The 18,859-nt window shown below is 36.6% G+C and overlaps 1 protein-coding gene across 4 annotated transcripts in view; it reads left to right on the top strand.

The window, feature by feature from the left end:
- The window catches only part of HOOK3 (hook microtubule tethering protein 3), a 79,885-nt gene that overhangs the window by 39,226 nt on the left and 21,800 nt on the right, over positions 1-18,859 (top strand). For all 4 annotated transcript variants that reach the window (XM_087716250.1, XM_087716254.1, XM_087716251.1 and 1 more), the window contains exons 11-19: positions 547-748; positions 1,839-1,949; positions 2,983-3,070; positions 3,479-3,548; positions 5,008-5,148; positions 6,562-6,649; positions 10,249-10,283; positions 14,238-14,320; positions 15,784-15,884. In XM_087716250.1, the coding sequence (XP_087572376.1) occupies positions 547-748; positions 1,839-1,949; positions 2,983-3,070; positions 3,479-3,548; positions 5,008-5,148; positions 6,562-6,649; positions 10,249-10,283; positions 14,238-14,320; positions 15,784-15,884 (919 nt within the window). The remainder of the gene's footprint in view (positions 1-546; positions 749-1,838; positions 1,950-2,982; positions 3,071-3,478; positions 3,549-5,007; positions 5,149-6,561; positions 6,650-10,248; positions 10,284-14,237; positions 14,321-15,783; positions 15,885-18,859) is intronic.

Below are 18,859 nucleotides of genomic sequence, written 5' to 3'. Positions count from 1 at the left end.
TGCTGTTTGTTAAGAGCTGTGAAGGGGGGACAGAACAGTTGGTTATGCTCTATAATAATTATCCAGTAACTCCATTTTATATAGCTATAGTAAATGGACCGCTACTGCAAGATCACTAACACCAATGTAAACTTATTTGGATGCTTAAATTCTACTTTCAGGTTAAATCGCTGTGAGAACTGGACATGGATTTTTTATAGTTCTACTGCTCGGTCCCATCTTCATTTTTTGGGCAGTAGCGGTCCATTTACTATAGCTTGGGAAGTTTTATATTATGCCGTAGGATGATTATGTTCCCAAGAGGATTGAAGTCCCAACACTGGAAAGTCTCAATGTGCCATGGCTGAATGCAGTCAGGTATATATACCCTGTATTCAGTGAAGATCAAGAATTGCTGAATGTGTTTTCCTGTCCCATTTCCCCTTAAGTAGTATAGCTTTAATAGTTACTTAAAATAGATGAATCTAAGGCTACTCTTCCAATAAACTGAAATATATTTGCAAAGAGATTCTAATAATTGAGTCTTGGCAACACTTCTCTTTCCAGGCACTCATCTGACAAAGTAGCCAAGTTAGAAAGCCAAGTAGAATCATACAAAAAGAAGCTAGAAGATCTTGGAGACCTTCGGAGGCAAGTAAAACTTTTGGAAGAGAAAAACACAATGTACATGCAAAACACGGTGAGCTTGGAAGAAGAACTGAGGAAAGCCAATGCAGCTCGCAGCCAATTGGAAACGTATAAGAGGCAGGTGAGAACAGGAATGAACAAAAATATAATTTTGACTGTTTTGAAAATAATTTATGCCAGTCATTTTGCCATTTTCTCCTGAGAGCCAGTGTGGTGTGATGGCTTAAGTGCTAGAATAGTCATGGTGTGCTCCCAGGCCGAAGGTTAGGTTGTTTGCCAAACAGGTTTTTTTTTTCTGGTTACGTGTTGAGAGATTTTGTCTCGTTGTTTTCTCTGTTAAATTCTAATTGTTTTTTTCCTTCTTTTTTAATTATGTAAATTCATTTGGGAGTCACATAACTTTTCAAATCAAATTCTTTTTGCCAATTTCTTTTTCATTTGTATCTGTTGGTATATTTCCTTATTGTATTCATTTCTATTTGTTACATATCTCAATAAAAGAACAGATTTGAATAGGAAGTATAATTTTGCCAAATCAAAATGGGAAATAGTGTAGTGATTGTGGGATGTTAATTGACCTTATTCTTTCATCAATAAAGACATGTTGCTTTCAATGCTAGGAGTCCAATTATTAACATTGCTATCACTTAATATACAGCAATATTTTTCCCCGTTACCTCAAGTAGAAGCTTCAGACGCTCCATATTGGTCAAACTAAGAGACACAGGGAATATACATAAATTTGCTTAGGTTTCTTCTCCTAACAATAAATTATTGAATTAAAACTTAGCAGTGGCAATCAGTACAGAATAAACTATTGTATATTTCTGAGTGCAAGACTATCATTCCAGGTTTCCCAACAGTACAATAAACAATGGTTTATTCATTAATTATTTCTGATATATGTGTGTGTGTATGTGAATCAGAAATAATTAATGAATAAACCATTGTATATTTCTGAGTGCAAGACTATTATTCCAGGTTTCCCAGCAGTACTGATTTTTTCCAATAGTACTGATTACCATGAAATACCATAGTTGTAGACTTGAATATGTCTGATTAATTGAAATGAGAAACTGAAGAGGAGAGAAGGAAGGAAAAGGAAAATATCAATTTAAAAGTTGCTGTGATTTATCTTAAGTTTATTACTGGCTCTTAATGAAGATTTACACTTTTATATCAATACATTGTGATCCTTCTTGCTATTGCAGGTGGTTGAACTTCAAAACAGATTGTCTGAAGAATCCAAAAAAGCAGACAAACTAGAATTTGAGTACAAGATGCTGAAAGAAAAAGTAGATAGTTTCCAAAAAGAAAAAGATGTATGTATTCAACATATAAATGTTGCTGTTCCCTTTTATACTTAAAATATTGATAATTAAATTGGCTGTTTCATTTTCTTTATCTCATATCTCATAATAAAGTTTGAACTCTTTATCTGTGTATATTCAGCTAGGTTATCTATATAAAGATATAATAATAAACTGAATAGAGTAGAGGATTTAGTTGCACAGGGATAATGATAAGTTTTGTGATGAGCTAGTGTACTTAAGCAAGCATTGCTCTATTGATAAACCATAATGTACTGCAGTTCTTTTTTACAGTTGCATCTGTATCATGATAATCCACATATCAGTTGTAGACTTTTCACCTAGTTTTTCTTGAAACATCATAGCAATATGATTCCTGCTAACTTTATTATTAATCTAAGATTATTATTCAAAAGTTTCATGGATTTTAATAGCTTTCCTCCAGAAATATTGGGCCATGTTATGTGATAAATAATTAAATATTCCTTCCCATTTTATAACCCCAACCTGTTATATACTTCAGAAGTATTAGTTAACTTATTTTCCCTTTAATTTAAACTCATAATACATTTTAGAATTTTAAGTATGTAATTGTAAAATATTTATATGTGATAAGGAAGTACAAATGCTAGTGAAATGCCATCTGAACATGAACAAACTGTGATGCAATGATGATTTACAATCTATTCTCACAGGGCCACTTCACACCCCTGCAGTCACGTAATCACAATTCAGCCACTTGTCAACTGGCTTGCATTTAAAACCGGTTGTCATTTGTGATTTTCCCAGCTGGTTTCTGAGAAAAAAAAATCAATTGGGGAAGCTGGATTTGCTTAATGACTGTGGTAATTCATTTAACAATTGCAATAAAAATGATTGTAAAATCATGACCAATGAAATGATGACTCACTTTATAATCATCCTGACTTATGACTGAAATTCTGGTCCCAATTGTGAACATAAGACGAGAACTATCTGTAACATAACTTCATCCTTTATGAACTGTCTACTGGAATAGTGAAAAATCTTGCTTTTTAAATTGTAGCGGCTAAGGACAGAAAGAGATTCTTTAAAGGAAACAATTGAAGAGATCCATTGCATAAAAGCACAAGAAGGACAACTAACTACTTCAGGTAAGATTCTGGAAATGTAATGGTTTATGAGAAAATTATATCCCTTATTAAAACTTGCATCACTTTTTCCATTTTTGCCTTTTGTTAAGAGTATTTAAAGAAATAGTACTTACTTAGGAACTATTTGTCATGTAAATTATTTAATGAATATTGGAGATGCTTAAGCAAGAATTAGGAAAAATCGCTATTTACCAGATTGCAAATTTTTATTGGAGGCTTGAAAATGTATATTTTAAGGGATATTTTTATGAGAGGATAATGTTTTGTTATTTTTTTTCCTCTGAATTGCATACTTAGGTATTTATTGGGTTCAGATAGGAGAGAGTTAAACTGAAACCACAGTATTTTTTCATCTTTACTATTCTATCCTGCTTAATATTTTCTTTCTTCTCCATTCCCTAAAAAAAGGATTATTACCTTTGGAAGGTCAAGAATCTTCTGACAGTTTGGCAGCAGAAATTATTACTCCAGAAATAAAGTAAGATAAACATAAAATGTTTTATATGGTCACACTTTTAACTTCATATATTACTGACATTTTATCAGGACTAAGATTAATAGTTCTTACTGATCTTGCCCAGTCTCCCTTTAAATTTACTGAAAAAGGGTTTAATGTTCTTCAGGCAAATATTTGAAAAATAAAACTCTAGTAGGCCTGAATCAATGTAATCCTTCCTTGAATTTCAAAAGAATTGTGAGTGTACTTTTATCTCCTTTCCCCTCTTTTCATTTTTTTTAAAAAAGCATTTCATCTACTAAACTAAACTAAACCAAACCAAACCACTTAAGACCATGTTGAATAAAAGGAGATTGGGAATATATATGGCAGTGATTGCTAACCTTTTTTGGGTCGTGTGCCAAAAATGGGGGGAGTGCAGCGGGGTCGTGCATGGGCATGCCCACATAATGCTATGCATGCGACTGCGACCCCAGCATGCATGTTCATGTGATCAGCCCCCGCTTTTGGCACACTTTTTTCACCCTCTAGAGAAACTCTCTAGGAGCCTAGGAGAGCAAAAACAGCCCCCCAAGAGACCCTCCAGAGGCTTCAGGAACTTCACTGAAGTTTCTGGAGGAAGAAAAACGGCCGTACGAGCAATCCGGAAGTTCAGGAACAGTGACTTCCTGTTTGTCTGTAGGGCTGTTTTTTGCACTCCCGAGGCTTCAGGAGGCTTCCCTGAGGCCTCTGGTAGTGAAAAACGGGCCAATGTGCAAACCGGAAGTCTGTTCCTGAACTTCTGGTTTACGCGTTGGGTGGTTTTTCGCACTTCAAGGAAGCCTCTGGAGGGCGAAGTTAGCTAGCTAGCAAGCATGCGCATGGGTGCTATAGCTGACAGGGCAATGCCTGGCATGCCCTAACAAATGGCTCCGCGTGCCACCTATGGCACACGTGCCATAGGTTCGCCATCATGGATATATGGTCTATTTTACACGAGCAGATTTGCATATTGATTATATTTACTGCAGGGATGGGTTGCTACCAGCATTACTGCCAGTTTGGCAAGCCAAACTTTTTTTTAAAGGGAAGAACATGAATGGGTGGAACTGATTAGATCTTGAAAAAAGAAGAGAGAACACATACAGTATATGAAGTAGTGTGTAGATATGATGGAAGCAAAATGGTTTGCAAGGATAGAAAGGCTGGAGATGTATAACAATGATGTTGTCAACTAGATTAAGCTATAGGGGGAGGGGACTAAACGTTTGTGGCTTTTCATTATTTCTGCATACATATGACCTAACACAAGTCCTAAAACTAGATCAAGAGGACTGAATTAAATAAATTTGTTTATTTATTGAGAAAAATGATCCAAAGTAGTTAGATGCTGTCCAATTAATGTAGGAGGGTTACTTCACAATGCATACATTCTTTAGTGATGGTATTGATCTTTCCCAGAAAGTGACACTATTTCATTACTCCTGCTTCATTTCTCAAGGGAAAAGCTTATTCGCCTTCAACATGAAAACAGAGTGCTAAAACTTCACCAGGAGGGCTCTGACAATGAGAGGATTGCTTTGCTGCAGAGTCTCTTGGATGATGCCAATCTGAGAAAGAATGAATTAGAAACAGAGAACAGGTAAGAAGGTGGTGTTTTTCTTTTAGGCTAGTAGGGTGGAAGTAGATTGGAACCACTTGCTTCTACTCTAAAGATATTAAAAAGAACATTTTTTAGCTGGGACTGCACCAGGGGTGGGTTTCGACCGGTTCGCACCGGTCCCTGCGATCCGGTTGGTCGCCGAACCCGGAAGTAAGTAACTTCCGGGAACGGCGAAGCCCCCCCCACGCGCGCCCGCACACCCGCGCCCGCTCCTTACCCGTTTTTTTGAATTTTGTGCTTTCCACGCATGCGCAGAACGCCTGCGCGATCCTCCAGGAGCAGCTGGAGCATCGCGCAGACGCTAGTACGCATGCATGCGCCGCGTGCGTGCGCGAGGACGCCGCGTGCGTGCGCGAGGACACCGCGTGCGTGCGCGAGGACGCCGCGTGCGTGCGCGAGGACGCCGCCGGCCTCGTTCCAACCAATCCGGTTGGAACGGGGCGAGAAACCCACCCCTGGACTGCACATTATTGTTTATGTTAATTCTGAAGACTTCAAAGATATATTGGGATGATGAGGTAATATCATCACTAGAGTAAGGGTCAAAACATTTGTCCTTTTTAAAAAAGGACATTTTGAATGTTTCTTATTCAAAAGATGTGTTGAACTTAATACAGGTTTTCCTATATGTACCTAGTTATACTTTTTTTGTAGCAATATATTATCTATTGAGGATTGCTGGGCCTGTCACAACTTCACCAGAGACCTTTGGCAAGGCTATTTCAGAGTGACCCAGGATGGCCTTCATGACTACCGTAAAGGACCTTTGGCACAAGGCCATGCCATACATTGCCAACTCCTAGCAATCCCTTACTTAGTCCTGTTACCATATAGATGTGATAGGTTGCAATTTGAGAGAGTTTAAAGTCGCCAGAAGAGCAAGAATCAGAACTTTGTATTTCCCTAGACATTCAAAGCAGTAAAAGAGGCGGTAAAAAAGAGAAAAAGAAGTTGACTATAGGTACCCATTTTTTGTGCTGGTTCCATTTGAAGAACTCAAGAAACTGCATTGAGAAAAATCAATAGTTTGGTGTGTATTTTAGCAGTGTGATCTTGAACTGCTAGAGATGCTGGAAAAAGGAGAATGAGAAGTAACATGGAGCCCATGGCAGCAAACTAATCCACTTCATTAAAAGAACAACTGTATTTCACACAGCCTTAATATACATTTGTGATTTCATTGACTTCTACCATAATTAGAAAGAGACTTAGTACTATTGCTTCATTTGAAGGACAGGAGAATGTGCTGATAAGAAAATAAAACCTTGAGGCCATTATTTCCACAAATATTTCTAAACACCCACAAGATCCTTGACTAGCGGATGATTTCTTAAGGAGAAAAATAAACCCATCACTGCTTCTTAAAAGTTAAATCTTGTTTCTTATTTCTAGGCTTGTAAACCAGAGATTGCTTGAAGTACAATCTCAGGTTGAAGAATTACAGAAGTCTTTGCAGGAGCAAGGATCAAAAGCTGAAGATGTAAGTGAAAAGATACACAAATACATGGCCCTAAAAGTTCTAGTGCCCCCTACTTTCCTGCTAATCATATTAATTTTTCTGTCAAATTTCATTATCTTTGTATATAAAGGTAAAGTAATGCCATTTTCTGTTCCTAATCTTTTTATTGATAAACTGCCTACCTCTTGCCCCCCTATCCTCTTAATGAAATCCCGTTGATATTCTCAAAAGAAAAGCTGGTGGTTAAAAAAAAGTCTAACGTTTGCATTCAGATCTCTGTCAGAAATCTGATGGGATAGTCAAAGAATAGCTGAGATGGGGTGGGTTTGGAGTAGATATTTTCAGCTGGAGACTCGGCTGGCATCCAGCTTTAAACCTATACAGGACAGGTGGCAGCAGTAAAAACTACAGCTTTCTGGGTAGCTAATAATTTACTTGATAGAAAGATTCATCTTCTGACTTAGAGACCATATATATCAATGTAGTCCACATTGATTTGTAGCATTGGAGCCATGATAATGTGAGGGTGCTATTTTATCTTCTAAGAATGATAAACGCATTGGAGCAAGTGAAACTGATAAATGGCTTAATATGTTCACAGCACAAGACTGCCATAAGTGCTGAGACTCCCAATTCCCCCCCCCCCTTTAATTTTGTGAGCATAGCAGTTTTAGATTTGTACATTATATGATCAATCATTACTGAAATATTTAAAAATGAACATTATACAAATAAGAACCAGATGTTTTGGATAAAATATAAGCATTATATTTTTTGGTCTCTAACCTAGACTATACTAGGTTGCATTCGGCAGACTTATGTACATATTGCATCAAAACCTTGTGCATGCAAAAAAAGGTTGGGATTATAATAATCCCTTTTTTATTGTTATATATTTGAGTTCATATTTTCATAAAGTTATCTTGTTTACTGTATATCTGCTTTGAGTACGAACGCTCACTCCTATCCTTAACACACTTTGTGATAGTTTTTCAGAATTCTCTAGAGGAAGAGATAGGAGAAAGAAACCTTAGAGAGCACAGAAAGAGAAGATAATGTGCATGCTCTGTGAGAATGCCTTGCTTTAATTGTATATTCTTCAGAAAAGATACTAAATAGTTTCCTTCTGTTGGCTGCTGTTCACTTCGTACTAAACTGTCGCCTCTGTCTCTTGGCATGGGTTTCTGCACAAGGCTATTGTGAGTATGGCTTCCTATTTATTTCAACCTGCTCTGAATCAGTCTCATTTGTGACTCAAATGTTTTAAAAAAACATTTAATTGGACAATATCTTAATTCTTTTTTGCATGCCATGTGCTATCTGTTTGTTGTTTGATTATTTTTCTACGTCTTGTCCTTCTGGCAGCTTCTACACAACTCAGGCATGTTTTCCTAGAAACAGGTATACAAATGATTGGAAATGTCTGAAGTTGCACCTAAATTATAAATTTAATCCATGAGGGGTTTCCTCAAATTATTTCTCAAATGACATGGACCTTATATTTCGTTGAGAGGGTTTAATATAGTATAAAATTCCTTTATACTAAAGGAATTTATGTGAAATCCAGGTGCAAGTAATCAGATAATTCCGAATCATACATGCACACTATTCCTCTTGTGTTTTCACACCATGGAAAAGGCTTTGGTGTTGTCATATGTGAGCTTCCCCAAATAAATATATTGTTGGTTTGTTGGATTGATTCTTACCAAATCTGCCAGGCAGTCCTGGTGATTTAAATGCGAAACACTTAAAATACCAATGGAAATATATATTATCCATAAAATATCCACTGTAAAATTTTTGTAAAAGACATTTTAACATATAGTCCCAGCTATAATGCTCTTAAATTGTATTATATTTACAGTTCTTTCATCTCAGTCTGGAGATTGGTTTTGGGAGCAAATCAATTCATGTCTCCCTGTTTCTGGAAAAGAGATAAAGGGAACATCACTCTTGTTGATTTTGTTTGAACTCTTAATGGCTTTTGACACCATTGACCCCAATATGCTCCTGGATTATCTCAGTGAGTTAAGGATTAAGAGCACTGTGTTAAACTACTTGCAGGGATAATTTCAGAGAAGGTGGCATAGATTGGGTGACTGCCTTTACAGCTTGGTAGCTTTTGTTGTGTCCTCATCACTTTTTAACAGCTAGGGACAAGTAAATGTCAACGATGGGTTGATGACTGATATTCTGAAGCATACTCTGGATGTGGTAATAGAGTAGTTGAATACTAATATAAGGAGTCCTCGACTTACAACAGTTCATTTAATGACCACTCAAAGTTGCAGCGATACTGAAAAAAGTGACATGACCATTCTTCACGCTTACGACCTTCGTAGCATCCCCATGATCGTGTGTTCAAAATTCAGATGCTTGGAAACTTGTTCATACTTATGACCGTTGCTGTGTCCCATGGTCATGTGATCACCCTTTGCCATTTTCTGACAAGCAAAGTCAATTGGGAAGCCAGATTCACTTAACAACTGGGTTACTAACTTATCAACTGCAACAATTCACTTAGCTATGGCAAGTAAGGGTTGTGAAATGAGGCAAAATTCACTTAACAAATATCTCATTTAATAACTGAAATTTTGGCAGCAATTTCAGTTGTAAGTCGAGGACTTCCTTTAAAATAAAACTGATTCTGAACAAGATGGAGGCTTTGGATTGTGGCTCCTTGATTCAGAGTTGGAGCATTTAATCTGTTGTAAATGTCATTTCACTCCTTTAGAAAGAGGGAGGAACTTCTAAAGTTATCATTATCATAGGAGAGGCAGGTGAACTCTGTGGTTAGAATTTTTGCTGTTCGCTGATGTGCTGTACAAATTATGTCCGTTATTGTACAGGGATAGTCTAGCTATAGTCATTCACATGTTTGTAACTTCATACTTAAATTATAGCAATGTCCTCTGTATGGGTCTGCTCTTGTATTTGGTACATGTTGCATCAACTAAGTTGCTGAGTGACGCATGTAGCTATGTACCCTTTATGGCTCTTTTGAAGTAGCTGTATTGCTGTCAGTTAGTTGTTGAACTATTTTCAAGGTTTTAAGGATATATTAACCCCTCAGTAACTTGATCCAAGTTGCCTTCATGTTACTAGCCTGGGTCACTGAAATCATCAGACATGATCCTGCTCTGTAAACCAAGAGTTGCTGAATATTGGGTGGCCTTCCCTGTGAAGAGCACTGATGCTGTGGAAAGCCCTCATCCTGACTTTTGGGTGGAGCACCTGACTTAACAAACTATAGGAACATATTCAGAACTCACTCTTTCCATTCAACCCTTCTCAATTTGAATGTTAGAAAGAAAAAAAAAGACTTGCTATATCTTTTAAGGACTTTTTTTTAGAGAATACTGTTTTATATTGTTTGCATTGTTTTAAGTATTTTTAATTACTTGTATTGCTGTTTTTATTATAAATTGCTTTGAGATGCTTTGGCATATGAATACATCAATAAATACCTTGAATTTGCATATAAACATATGAGGAGGGAAATTAGGCAGCCTAGTTCTTTTCCCCATGTTCTTTGTCCTGAATGTCAATCCTGTTTCAGTTAAAAGTATAGAAAAAAGTCCTTTGTTTCAAATAATTCTTTTTTTCCTTTTCATTTATAGTCAGTCATTCTGAAAAAGAAACTTGATGAACATCTGTAAGTAATAAAAATATTCCTCATTTTTATAATAATAATAAGTATTTTTTTATTTTGTGGAGAATAATTATGATAGAATCACTTAAAATTGTTAAGTATATTAATACCAATTCTGAGACTCTTACCTCCTGATGTGAATCTATAGTGTATATTCTTAGTTTAATAAAGTTATTCCATAGGGCTCAGAAATAATATTTAATAATTTGATAAAATGTTTAAATCATGGTTTGAAGTAGGAATTTTCTTATTATATAAGTTAGCAAGCAGAATTTGTACAATTATTAATTTAAAGTAGTAACATCTTTATAAGAAGTCAGTAGTGAGTGGAGTGAAAGTTAATATCACCAAAGTCTTGTCAATTCATACTGGCTAGTTAAAAAAGAAAGATGTGTGTATATGGGATTGGTGTGGGATAAAGTGTGTGTGTGATTTTATATGTGTATATTCACTCTCCCCCTTCCCAATAATTCTATTATTCTACTATATAATTCTATTAATTATGTTGTTGGTTTGAGATCCAAGCTTGGCAATTTGGTTCCAAACATTTTGTCCCCATTCAAGGAAACATTTTCAGTAAAGAAGTCTCCTTGAATGGGAACAAAACTTTTGCAATCAAATTGCCAAGCTCGGAGCTCAAGCCAACTACATACAGCTGTGTGAAAAAGTCCTGCACGCTTTCAGTTTTAAGCTGTATTTACATGTTTAATCAACTTTTCACTCATAGAAACCATGCAAAATTAGTACTGTGTTTTTGGAGTATAAGACACACCTTTTTCCCTCAAAAAAGAGGCTGAAAATCTCAAAAAAGAGGCTGAAAATCTCAAAAAAGAGGCTGAAAATCTCAAAAAAGAGGCTGAAAATCTCAAAAAAGAGGCTGAAAATCTGAATGCGTCTTATACACTGAATACAGCATTTTTTTGCCCCCCTTCACCCAAATGGGTGTGCATAGCTTTTAGGAGGCTTTCAGAGTGGGCAGGAAGGGGAGGGCAGAAATGAGTGAAAAACGGGCCATTTTTTGCTCAATTTCTCCCCCCTCCCCCGGAGTACTCTACAAACCACCTAAAGGCTATTCATGCCCCTTTTTTTGAAAAAAAAAATGGGCCCATTTTCATGAACAAGGGCTGTTTTTGGGAGGTCTGCAGAGTGCAAAAACTTTTTTTTTAATTTGCCTCTTCAGAATCTTGGGGCATCTTATACTCTGGTGCATCTTATGCTCTGAAAAATGCAGTACTTTGATGAAAAATTCTGTAGTTGGATTGAGATGCAAGTCTTTTTAAGATTTTGAGTGAGTTTATGTGCTAAAATAAACACAACTTGAATTTTTGGGAATGTTAGGATTGAAAGTAGCCAATCAGCAGCGAACTTTGGCTCACCAATCAAAATGCACAGAGGCTAATTCTATGAGCCAATCAATGTTGTCACACTCTGTAATTATAAATAAGCCTGTGGACAACAATGAAGTCCTTTGCTTTCACCAGTACTGAGCAGCGCCATCACATCAATGTGCTTCATGAAGAGGGTTACTCCTGTACAGAAATAGCCAAGAGAGTGAAATGCCATTGCACCACAGTGAACAGAGTGGTTGAAAAATATCAAATAACTGGTTCAGTTGATGACAGGCTCCGCTCTGGAAGACCAAGAAAGTCGACAAAATGGCAAAATCGGGCTCTGCAATGCATTTCGATGGCTGACAAGAAGCTCACCTCGCCTCAGATTATAAGAATTTGGGGTGAAATGTGATGTAAAAGTGTGCACAAGCACAGTGCGTCGCAGACTGCTTGCCAGAGGGCTCACAGGCTGCAGGGCTCGAAGCAAACCTTTGCTCACAGATGCTCACTGCTCTCGTCAACGTGCGTGGGCCAAGAAGTATGCAAAGTGGACCAACAAACAGTGGGCCAAGGTCATCCTCAGTGATGAGAGCAATTTCTACTTGACTGGGAATCAGTGCAATAAGTATATCAGAAGATTTCCAGCTGAAGAATTTAGGCCGTACTGCCTGAATCTGTCTGTAAAGCATCGATTGTATGTGATGATCTGGGACTGTATCACTGCTTCTGGTATTGGTCAGATACAAATCGTGCAGGGAATTATGAATCTCAAGTAGTATGTTGAAGTCCTGGAAAAGACTATGCTTCCTTCAGAACAGCAACTTGTAGTGAAGGACTTTTACTTCCAGGATGACAACACTCCTTGTCATTGAGCCAAGTCAATCCAACAGTGGATGAAGAAGCATGGTGTTCGACTCCTGGATTGGCCAGCTCAGAGCCTTGATTTGAACCCCATTGAGAACTTGTGGGCCAAGATTGGTTACGAAATAAGCAAGAAGCATCCGAAGACCAAGCAGGAGCTGATTGAATTCATTATTGCAGCCTGGCACCACATTGTCACCAAAGATCACGTGCAAAGGCTTATACAGTCTATACTGAAGCGATGCTGCCTGGTGATAACAATAAGGGCTGGCCAATTTCATATTAGTTACCATGTTTGGTTACCTAAATGGTCCTTTTCAGGGCCACAAACAATAAAAATGTTAACAAAACATTAGCATTGGCCTTAGTAATTGCAACACGTATGCCACTGGGTATGCATCAGTTAATCTATTTTAATAATCATAGTAAGCATGCATTGTAAGCATGCAAGAAAATTCACAATACCCATCCAAACAGCACCAAATTGCAAAAAGCTTATGCTTTTCACTTAAAAACCACCTGTATTTATTTAAATATAACAATATTTCCACAGCAGTTAGCAGAAAATCAATGTCCTATCCAAAAAATGTCATAAACCATAAACCGTGCAGGACTTTTTCACACAGCTTTAATTACTGACCTGACCTTCTAATATTCAAAGACATTTTAAGTCTATTAATTTATACGGGTAGCTATGATATTGATAACTTCTACTTTTTAACAGAAAGGGGATTTCTAATGAAGAGCTATTAATGTTTGACATTTAATGATGAGGTTATATTGTTAACAGTATTTATTATCCCACTATGTGTATATAGTCTTCACATATTTGTATATAGTACTGTGGCATACTATATTTGTATATACTAACTTTTTTTTTTACGGTTGTGGAATAAAGTTCCAAGCAATACAAATGAAACAATACCTATGGATAGAAATTCATCTGCAAGATAAATTACTAATACATATCAGATAAACAGCTAAGAGCTTCAAATAACAGATCTAATGAAACCCTGAGTCTCATTACAGCCATCATGATTGAATGTGGACTAGTGCACCTTATCAGTAGCCATACTAAACAATGTTGAAAGCCATAGAAAAAGAGATCTGAATGAAAATGCAGGTTCCTCTCCTCCTGCAGTAGCCTACCCAAGGCCTCTCCTCAAAGTTCCCTTGCCTTCCAAAAATAACCCCAGTAATTTCCTGAGTACCTTAAAAAAAGCTCTTTAGGGAGCTCTGTATGCAGAGTTCATTGTTCCAAGAGGTGGGCTCCACATCTGTTGGCTCCACTATTGACCTCTTGCTCCCCTGCTAATGGTGGTGGCTACAGCCTTCTTACTGTATCCTGTTGCAAACAATTGTTGGTTCCCAATGACATCATTTCTTCCTCATAGGCTTATCAACAGAAATGGGTCTAGGCATAGTACTGGTTCCTCCACTTTCCATCTTTTTCAACATTTCTTTTCACTTAATATTCTCCAACCTAGCATAAATAATCTGTAGCCACATACACAATCTCTAAAGTTTACATTCCCTTGTCTCTTTACTTTCATTACTTCTTCCTTAATTTCGCTTATTTCTAAGGATCCTCAGTGTCCCAAAGCAAAAATCAGAACAAACATAATTAGCAGCTAATACTAGTTTTTAACAAAACTCTATTTCTTTGCTGAAATCATCCACAGTTATAATTTCTTCTCTCTAATATTGATCCAATTAAGAGTGACAAAGCAGTTGTTTTATGTGCACATTCGTTTCTTTTTTGCAGTGAAAAGCTCCATGAAGCTAATAATGAGCTTCAGAAGAAACGGGCAATCATTGAAGATTTAGAACCCCGTTATAACAATAGTTGTGAGTAGTTTTTTTTTATTTCAAATAATTTAATTGCAGCTGATTTTTAAAGCTCAGAGATATTTGCTTATTTTCCCCCCTCCCAAGCTGTGAATAAAGATCTTAAACACAGCTCTTATTCTAAAGCCTAGTGCTTCAGCTAGTTGCTATGTAGTATTTATTTTTGTTAGTGAAACACAACCTGCTTAATTGTTCCTTTATTATTTGGGTCATGGAATAAACATATACTTGAATGTAATACACTCACTAGCAGAAATGAAATATACATAAACCTCTCTTGTTTTCTTCTTTCAACATCCTGCAATACATGGAGACTCCTTAGAAACTATAATACAGGTAGTCCTTGACTTACAACCATTCATTTAGAGACTCTTCAAAGTTACAATGGCATTGAAAAAAGTGACCTATGACCATTTTTCATTCTTATGACCATCGCAGCAGCCCCATGATCAAAGTTTGGATGCTTGGCTATTGGCATATATTTATGACAGTTGCAGTGTCCAGGGGTCATATCATCAGCTTTTACTACCTTCTGATAAGCAAAGTCAATGGGGAAGCCAGATTCACTTAACAACTGCAGTGATTCACTTAACAACTGTGACAAAAAGGTGGTAAAATGGGGCAAAAATTGTCTTGCTTAGCAACATAAATTTTGAGCTCAATTATGGTTGTAGGTAAGGGACTACTACTATGGCTGCTCTGGGGAAATTCTCAAAATAGATTTCTGAACACTAATCATCACCTTTTGTTTAATAATGGTTCGAAATTATGACAACCTAGGAAAAAGTGATTTATGGTCCACCCTTGAAGGCATAACCGTTGCATTGCCTCAGAGGTCATCGGGCACTTGGCAACTGGCTCACATTTACAAAAATGGCATTGTCTTGTTGTTGCATGATCATGATTTGTGACTTTCCCAGCCAGTTTTTTTCCTACGTAGAGTCAAGATTTACATGATAACAGTGGCAAAAAAGTGAAGGTAAAATTGTGTCTACTATTGTGATTACCCACTTTATAACTATACTGAATTACAGTATAAATTCTGGTCCCATTTGTGGTTGTAAGTCAAGGACAACCTTTATGCACTCACTGTAATTATGGCTTTGATTGTGTAGCTTGTTTGGAAAAATAAGCTATATTTGTAGTTATACACATAAAATTTGTGTATAACTATACAAACGTTTAAGGTAAGGCTGCCATAGTGCCACACAGATATTTGCTTAATGTAGGTGCCATCCACTTCTTATTTGTAATCAGAAACAGAAATTTGTACTGATCAACCGCCAGTTGAGTTTCACCCATTTTTTAGAATTGCTTGTAATTTATGGTTCAAATATATATTCTAATTGTTATGTTTCTTCATTGTATTTAATCTGATTTAATCTGCTGTTTAGTATGCCTAATATCTCAAAATTCTTAAACCTTTGCATTATTCTGAAATGTGATATCTTCTGCAAATAAAGCACTCAAAATAGAAGAATTGCAAGAAGCTTTGTGTAAAAAAGAAGAAGAAATGAAGCAAATGGAAGAACGATACAAAAAATATTTGGAAAAAGCTAAAAGTGTAAGTATTTCATGTTTTGCTAGCATTTTCCTCCCTCTACAACTTTGACAGAGAGTCAAAGGGTGCTAACATAATGTAGAATAGCTAATAATTAGTCTGTGAACTGCAGCTTTGGATGCTTTATATTACGTTGTCTTATTTCATTTAAATCTATTTTCAAAAGAATTAATTAAAACCCAAGATGGCTGTTGTTGTTGTTAGTTGCAAAGTCGTGTCCGACCCATCTCGACCGCATGTACAACATTCCTCCAGGCCTTCCTGTCCTCTACCATCTCCCAGAGTCCATTTAATCTCACTCTGATTGCTTTGGTGACTCCATCCAGCCACCTCATTCTCTGTCGTCCCCTTCTTCTTTTGCCCTCAATCTTCCCCAGCATTAGGCTCTTCTCCAGTGAGTCCTTCCTTCTCATTAGCCATGGTCAAAGTATTTGAAGATGACTGGATACGTATAAAGATGTGTTTATGCTTGTGGTTGTATTTAATACATTTATTAAAAAAATTTAATCCCCAAACGTTATTGACCCCCATGAGAAATTGGTGAATGAATAGAGCCCAATTTGTTATTAATATAATTATATTGATATTGATACTGATATTGATCATTGAGTGGCAAGATTATTTATGACCCGTCACTTCTAGCTTCTGTTATTAAACTGTTCCTTTACCACCTTTTGCTGCACAACTTTGTATTATTATTATTATCTTTTGTTAATTCTGGTAAGGACTGAACGAGGAATGATCCTTGAAAGTATCTTCCCTTTCACCTGACACATTTAACAATGATAATTTCAACTGCTGGATTGAGCAGAAATTATGTCAGGATGTTCTGCTGCTTGATTAATGAGAATTCTAAGCAGGAGATCTTCAGCAAGCCAGGTCCAAAAACATACATTAAATCAAATATGGAATTACTTCACTTTGAAGATTCATTTAAAACAGAGTGAGAAAACATAAGAGCCAGCAAGGCCAAAATGGACATATTGTAAAGGTAGATTTTGGGGGGGAGGGGGGAAACAGATTTTAATTTACGATGAATCTTAATAAGAGATTTTAGGTCAGCCATCATTTGCCATTCATTCTTAACCTCACAAGGCATTTCTCAGTTATCTTAATGTCTCCCATGCTGGATATTTCGACTGTTTTCAATTTGCTTGATTCGGGTCGCATTCTTACTGTGATTCCTGTTGTCCAAAATTCAAGGTCTTTTCTTTGCCAAGTTTTTTATTATTTGTAGTTTCCCATTTTCAAAGGTTTTGTAGAATGTATTGCCCTAAACTGCAAATTCTGATGGAATTGAATTATTTAATTGTCATATCAGTTGATCTTCTCTGCGATGGCCACAACTATTTGTTTCAATTATTCTGCAGTGTCTGCTATTTCTTTGTTGTCTAGGTTGTACTTCATGCACAGGCTAGTTTTGATTTTCTTATTCATCAAATTTCCTTGCCTCAGATTCTTCAAATTGCTCAAACCCATTGTGAATTTTCTTTTTCTTCAATGCTACACAAATGTTCCATTTAGGATTTCCTGCCTTAATGCCTTCATTCCTTCATATTTTAAATTCCAATTCTTGAGTTGTTACATAGACTATGGCATACATCAGACGTTGATTTGGGTCATTGTTTCATTTGGAATATTTTTGACAGCTCCATTAATATTTGTTTTTATTGTAGTTGAAGGTTTTTTAAAAAGGCAAAAAGTTTAAGCAAATATATTCTTTAGCTTCTTTCATTCGGTCCATTTTCCCAACTAGTTCTTCATTAACTGATAGTGTTGGCAATTCTTTGGTAACTTCAGTTTCTTTTCTTTGTTGTTCTCCATTAAGTGCTATAGTCTTTTCACTTTCTGTTTTTTGCTAACTATGCAAATTGGCATTTTTGATGGTAGTTCTAAATAAACCTGAAGTTTGAATTGCTTGGTTTTGAGTTGCTTCAATTCAATCAATTCAGCATTGATAAAGAACTTGTGTTTGAAAATTAAGTTCGTTTGGTCCATAAATCTGTTTGTTAACTGAAACATTCCATAATTGAGTAGTTTTGAGTAGTAAGAGTTGTGGTGACACAATGGTTAGAATGCAGTATTGTAGGCTAACTTTGCTGACTGCCAGCAGTTCAGTCCTGATCGGCTCAAGGTTGACTTGACCTTCCATCCTTCTAAGGTCAGTGAAAGGTGGACCAGATTGTTGGTGGCAATATGCTGACTCTGTAAACTGCTTAGAGGGCTGTAAAACACTCTGAAGTGGTATATAAGTCTAAGTGCTATTGCTATTTCTTCTTTCAACCAAATTCTTCGCTGTCTGTTGCCTTCTCTTGCCTGTCAGATCCATGCCCTGGTTGCCTAGTAGAGGCAGCTGAGCTCTATAGAACATTTTTCAGTGAATGCCCAGGAGTCATAGCATCCAATGTGACTTTTTAAAATCCGGGCAACATTCGATCCGGTATGAAATTTGAATTACACATTCTCACCATACCAGATGGCTTTTTTGGAATACATTTAGTCAGACTCTTCAGCTAAGATCTGTCTGATATGATTTTATCTGTTCAACATCATCGCTAGAGCATGCAGGTCCTCCACACAATGATCTACCCCTTGGAGGGACAATGAGGATGATTTTCGTTTTCATGACAAAAGACTTTGAAGCTCACATTCTTTAGTAGCTAATGTCTTCTAATTTCTATTCCACCTCCTCTTCTCTCCTCTCCTCTCCCCTTCCATCCCCTCTCCCTCAGTATATATTCATAGGAAGGAACATAAATACTAGGAAGAGAAATCTAGGCTAGGTTCTTCATATATTCCCAAGTATTTAAATTGAGTATTTTTATAACATTAGATCAGTTGTACCTTGTGGTAAAATGCTTATGTTGTTCTTAATTCCTATAAAGCTAAAATTGATATACTTCTGGATGTTCTGTAGACTCTGTAAACTTAAGCAACTCTAACTTGCCAAAGATTCACTTCCTCAGTAATGTAACACA

The sequence above is a fragment of the Thamnophis sirtalis genome, unplaced genomic scaffold (assembly GCF_051295495.1).
Source record: "Thamnophis sirtalis isolate CommonGarterSnake01/CBP01778 unplaced genomic scaffold, rThaSir2_p1.2 scaffold_5, whole genome shotgun sequence".
In the NCBI taxonomy this organism is placed as follows: Eukaryota; Metazoa; Chordata; class Lepidosauria; order Squamata; family Natricidae; genus Thamnophis; species Thamnophis sirtalis.
This window is presented reverse-complemented; position numbering and strand designations above follow the sequence as displayed.